Below are 6,144 nucleotides of genomic sequence, written 5' to 3'. Positions count from 1 at the left end.
GTGAAATCTTCAATTTAAATCTAGAATCCCACTGGATTCATTGTTAACCGGTGAAATCTCCATTTCACTTGCAATAGAGGGGGAGGGCTGCGGGTAGTGAAGATCAAGAGAGAAGGGGGGGGCGATGAAGGGGGAGGGTGCGTGATGCGAGCAGCAGTAAGGGTGCATTTTAGGGTTTGAGTTTTGAAGAAAACTTTATATTTATACCCTGTTAAGTTTTCTTTAATTTTTGGTTGAACCTGAACAGGTCTATTTTGATTCCGATTTTTTTTTTTTTGGATTTCTAATTGATTTTTTCAGGGTTTTTTTTTTCTTCTCATTTTAATCAGTTTTTGACTCACCCTTAACCGTACACGCATCAAGGCAAACCCAGTGACAGGTATTACCAATAAATTAAGCAATTGATGACAGCCAAGTTTTAACGCAAGCAAATAATAGCATAAGCCACTACAAATTACGAGCGTTAGATGACAGCCAAGTTTTAAAGCAAGCTAGTAAATAGCATAAACCACCTATGTTTCTTTTCACTCCGGCTAATGGTGCACAGCTACTCCCAACTCCTAAATAGCATAAACCACCTATGTTTCTTCACTCCGGCTAATGGTGCACAGCTACTCCCAACTCCGATGAAAAATACAAGCAATTTTCCTCAACAATTATTTATCAAGGGACCAACATAAAGAATAAGTTCCTGCATGACACCGGACCACTAAAAAATGTGAATTCGGGCTACAATGGATCTTTAGAGATCCAACCCCACAGTTTTTGGGGATAAATAAACAGGAAAAGATGCTCGGTGAAACTAGATCAAAAAAATAATTAATCTGGTTAAGCAAATACACAAACGCACTAATTTCAAAATTAAAAAGAACAAATTGGTGATGTTACTGACACCATCTAGAATTATTTTCCAAGAAACCATAACCACCAAATACGTGAAACCCAAGTATATCAAACAAACAGATGAAACGTCCACTTGAAAAGGAGATTTCGTGGATCCTTCCGTACTTTATTGTTCTCTGCTACTAACAAAAGAACCGAGTTCCAGTCACACCCAACAGAAGTTGCTTGTTCTAGGGCTTGAGAGACAAGGCCAATCCAACCTTAGCACTCTTTTCAATTGCCTTCGTATCAACCTCCCCTGAGATTGTGAATAGAGACTTAGGGCGCCACTCATTCTGGATAAGAGCACTCACTTTCCCATAGTTGTTCAACCGAGCCTTCACTGTAGTCAGCGGGTCAAGTGCATGCTGCGTGCCAATGGTCAATATGTTTTCATTGCTTGAAAAGCTATGGGTCAGCTCCGCACCAACAGCTGTACTAGTCAATGGACTCACTGTGTGGTAGTAGGAAGCACTAAGGGTGTCTCCCTTATCATTACTGTGGGCATCAACAAAAATCACTTGCATCAGAAAAGGGGTCTTCATCAAATCAAAAATATGCACAAACAGCAGAAATCACTCCACTTCAATATTTAACCAAGACTCTAATCCTATATTCGAGTAAAATACATTGTCCTGGATGATAAAAGAGAGTAAAACTTCAATAAAAAAACTCAAGAAAAATTTGTTCACTGAGCATCTATAGCAATACTGCCATAGAAAAAAAATTCTTCACCAGCAAATGCCTTCAAAATTAGTCTTTCTCTGCATTGAATCACTACTCAAGCTTTTTAATGGGGTGGTGCCAGCAAAAGAATTCCCAAGCTGGTCTTTATATTTGTAGTGCTCAATGCTCAGTGAACATAATCATTCAAAGCAACAAGAAGTATCCGGTTTTAGAGTAATTATCTTAAGAAATAACTACTTTCTCTGTATTGAACTACTACTCACACTGTTAGGGAAGCAATTAGGTCAGAATTCGTATAACTCAACCCTGCGTTGCATTTAGTGAAGTTCCCAGTGGCAGTATCAAATGAGAGATCAGTCCCCAGAGCAACAACATTGCTCCCAACCACACCTGAGAAGTTAACAATGGGATTGGCAGTCAACCCAAGGCTAGTACTAATTCCAGCATACTCATGCTGGTACTGGAGTTCCACCTGTTACCACAAACAATTAAATCGGATCATAGTAGCAAAAGACCTCATTAACACTGGCATAGCATTAAATACAGTAAGAAGTTCAAAATGGACAAGGCAAGCATGACCCCAAGGTTTAACTTCAACAACAAAAATTCAGACCAGCAATCAACAACCGTAACAGCAAGATATGATGGTCCCATCAATGAAACAGCCAAGCAAATCAGAATGTAGAAACAATTATAAAAGACAAGATGAAGATCATCGACAAGGAAAAGAGCCATTTTACCTTGCCAGATCTCTGATCAGGAACTTTGAAGCTAAAGATTGTCTTGAGCCCAGGAGCAGGTTCGTCAATAGTAATAGTTGTGAGAAGCTACAGATGAACACACCACTATCAACTGGGCAATCAAAGCATCATATTACTAGAAATAAAATTATCCAACGAATGTTCACTGCATCAAAAAATGTTAGTCTGTTAACTTATACAAATGCCATAAGAAAATTTCACATTTTGAAAAGACCATGGGCAAGCTAATTTACAACCTGATATGGGCGTTGGTAACAGTACAGGCATGGGGTGTTGTTCTAAAGAACAATCTAAGAAATAAGACAGCAATGCAAGTAATATAAAACTAATAATTTGCTATCATAGTATCTCACATCTACAGTCAACAGAAAGTAAATACTGTATTTAAACAGAAAAGAAGATATTGAATCATGGTGGCATACTAGAGAATTAATAAGCATATTTAACAGGTATATGGAATTTCCATACGGCAATTCTCCAAACCTGGGATAAGAGACTACATATAATTCAATTTGTCAACATTATGAAATGAAGTGTAGATTTATGATGAATATAAGAGTTCCATCATATCACATTATCTAGGGATTCAAACAATTTTGGCCAGCACTCAAGAAATGAGTGGACTTTGCAGTTCACCAATGACCAACCCAGAGTGCAAAAAAACAAACAGGCACCTCAGAGAGTTACTTGAAGTCTACAAACAGGCACCTCAGATACATAATCCATAAGCACAGATGATTATCATATGTGTCCAAGAAAGAGAGCAGGCAAGCTTTCATGTCTTACATTGGAGTTTGTGTCCACTTTTACATCAGTTGTGATGTTCTTGTTCTTTAGCTGACTGCTGATATCCGCTAAAAACAGCTCCCCTTTCTTGATCCCAGTTGAAGTAATGGCCTGGAATTCGAAATAAATATAATGTCAGAAAATAACATCACAACAGTTTGTTTTCACAAAAAAAATAATAAATAAATAATAATAACAACGTATGCTGAACCAAAATTTACTTGATAGAAAACATTGAAACTAAACATCCAAACAAATGGATTGCACATCCACACATCCAAAACAGATGACCATTCTCGGGTGCAATTATAATTGAGAAAGTGTTCCCATTTTTCCTTTTCTCCCTCCTAGCTTCAGGCAACACATGTACGCTTTTTTCCTTAATTTTACCCAAATGAAACCCATAACAAACGTCTAGGATTGCTAATAAATTCACTAATACGATCAATCGATGATCGAAGCCGTAAATCCTTTTTTACCGTTTGTGAATCGTACAAACAGCACAATTAAATCATCAATGCAGATAAAAATTATCAAGTAAAGAAATCCACATGTTACTTAATCCTAGGAAGTTAATTGTCCAACTCTTAATACTGCAGATTGATCGATTCATTTTATTATTTACTTTTTGAAATAAAACAACTTACTGTTTTTTTAGCCCTAAGATTCCAAAATCAGTACCAAGATTCGAAATAAGACAGAAATATGTTTTAATCCATGGCCAAAAAAATATAATTAAAAATAAGAATAAAAGGAATGGAAAAAGAAAATTACAACTCCAGCGGAAGTGTAAGTAGTGACAGTGAACTTGTGGTCGCTCTGGTAATCCTTGTAGAGAAGATCTGGAAATTTCGAGAAATTAAGGGGAAAACACAAAAATGGAAACAAATTAAAGAGTGCGAAAATAATCATTCGGCGTGTTACCTCTGGCTTTCTTGCCAATATCGAAGTAGAGACCTGGGCCTTTTCCCATGATTTTTTTTCGAATAAACGGTAATCAAGGAAACCACAAAAAGGAGAGAGCTTTTGCTTGCTGCAGTCGTGTATTCTAGAAAGAAAAGGAACCAACAATAAAATATTGAGTGAACCCTACCTCCGCTTTTGTGACCGGTTGATATGGACCGTTGGATCTCGAGAGAAGGAGTGCTACGGTGTTTTCTGGACTAAGTATCAGCATCAAGTATTAAGTATAAAGCTGAAACGTGCAGGATTTTCTATATATTTATATATTTATTAGTACCGTGGATTATAATAATAATTTTTATTTTATTTTTTTTATTTTTTTTGTTATTAATTATTTTAAATTTAGTATATGATGTGTTCATGGAAATTTAGAGTTAATAACTTATTGTTATAATATCAAAAAAATATCCTAGCATCGGATTGGTATCAGAAAAATATTTCAGAATCATGGTATTGTTTCTTTAAAAAAAATTAGTTAAATAAAAAACTATTTTGAAAAAAACTAGGTTTTTAAACTTTGTGGAGTCAATAATCCAGTTTGCGAGTTTGGTAAAGTAACTCAGTTGCCTCAGTTTGTGGGTTTAGTAAGGTACTTTTTTTTCTAATTAAACTCAAGTATATGATCGTCTATTTTTCTTTTTATCATATAGTTAAAAAAATAGATTCAGGAAAAAAAACATGTTATTAAATTTTAGAAAGCTCATGTGCTTGTTAACGGGTATAACAAGTTTAACTTTTAAAAAAAAAATTCATTTTTTTTATTTCTTCATTTGTTATTGAGTTGATTGAGAGTTGAGTTTTATAATTTGTTTTGTTTTTCTTTTTATAAGATTATCATAGTCTTAAAAAACGTTTTAGTATTGATTTGATGCTTGATTTTGTAATTATCTATGAGATTATTATAGTGTTGACTCGGGTTACCCGATTCACGGGTTTAGCAAGTTTACTCATCAAACCTGATATGGTCTTTTAATTTTTCTAATTATTTTTTTATTTCACTCATCTTCAATATTGAATTGGTTGGGAAATGAAATTCATGATTTATTTCTTTCTATTTTCTATAAGATTATCATGATCTCAAATAAATATTTTTTTTAGCGTTGATGCTCGATTTTACAAGCATCTAATGTTATCATAAAATTAAATAAAAATAATTTATAAAATAATAAAGTTATTAAACATATTGAAGTCCATGACCTAGGTCGCAGGGTGATCAAAGTCGATCCAATCCGGCATCGTCTCAATATTAAAAAAAAATGTTGTCTTAAATTTTTTTTTAAAGTTATGTTATGTTTTTACCGGTCATCCAAGTTGTCCTTTGACCTATTAAATTGAATGATTCACTTTGGATCACCTCTCACGTTGTCTAATTAGAAACTCAAGTCAGGCAAGGAGCCGCGTTGACATGTTTCAAGATTGAACCACTTGATTGAATTTAATAATACTACAAAAAAAATCTTCATACTCTTAATATTTTTTTAAGCATAGAAAAAGAATAGCTTGACCCGCAATGGAGTGCAGGCGAATGTACTAGTATTCGGTTATTTGTGGTTATATTTTTATCTTATTTTTTATTTTGAGTTTGACAATATATAAGAACTTTACAAAATCTTACAACTAACTTCATTTAAGAAAACTTATCTACCATATTTTACAAAATAATATTAATTATAGTATTATATAGTAATATTTTTTTAGAAAAATAACAAGATATTCTTAACATAATTAAAAAAAAAATAGCAAGGTTATAAGATTTTTGGAAAAATAATGTTTCAATTTTTTAAAAAAATAGTGTTAAAAAAGGTAAATTGAAATTTCTTGTTTAAAGACAATATTTCTCCATCTAGATTTTTTTTAAAAAAATTGAGTTTGAAAACATACTTTAAAAGTTTTTTTACAGTTTTTCTTTACAAGTTTTTCATTATATTTACTAAAAAATAGAATGGGGTGTGAATAGTTCATTTAATGTAGTTAGATATATTTCAATGTGAATTATAATAGTAAAATTACAATGGTATATCCTAATCAAATATCATTTGGCCACCTTATAGGTGTAATAAGATTT

General features: G+C 33.2%; 1 protein-coding gene across 1 annotated transcript; it reads right to left on the bottom strand.

Moving 5' to 3' along the window:
* Nucleotides 1–803: 803 nt before the first annotated feature.
* LOC18102338 (mitochondrial outer membrane protein porin of 36 kDa) lies at nucleotides 804–4,290 on the bottom strand. The gene is made up of 6 exons (XM_006378092.3): nucleotides 4,041–4,290; nucleotides 3,891–3,958; nucleotides 3,117–3,227; nucleotides 2,310–2,396; nucleotides 1,833–2,041; nucleotides 804–1,380 (listed from the first exon to the last, which is right to left on the bottom strand). The coding sequence occupies exons 1-6, from the start codon at nucleotides 4,087–4,089 to the stop codon at nucleotides 1,074–1,076; spliced, it is 831 nt and encodes a 276-aa protein (XP_006378154.1). The 5' UTR covers nucleotides 4,090–4,290; the 3' UTR covers nucleotides 804–1,073.
* Nucleotides 4,291–6,144: the final 1,854 nt, after the last annotated feature.

Source organism: Populus trichocarpa, chromosome 10 (genome assembly GCF_000002775.5).
Source record: "Populus trichocarpa isolate Nisqually-1 chromosome 10, P.trichocarpa_v4.1, whole genome shotgun sequence".
Taxonomy (NCBI): domain Eukaryota; kingdom Viridiplantae; phylum Streptophyta; class Magnoliopsida; order Malpighiales; family Salicaceae; genus Populus; species Populus trichocarpa.
The sequence above is the reverse complement of the archived record's forward strand: the minus strand, read 5'-3'. Positions and strand labels throughout refer to the sequence as shown.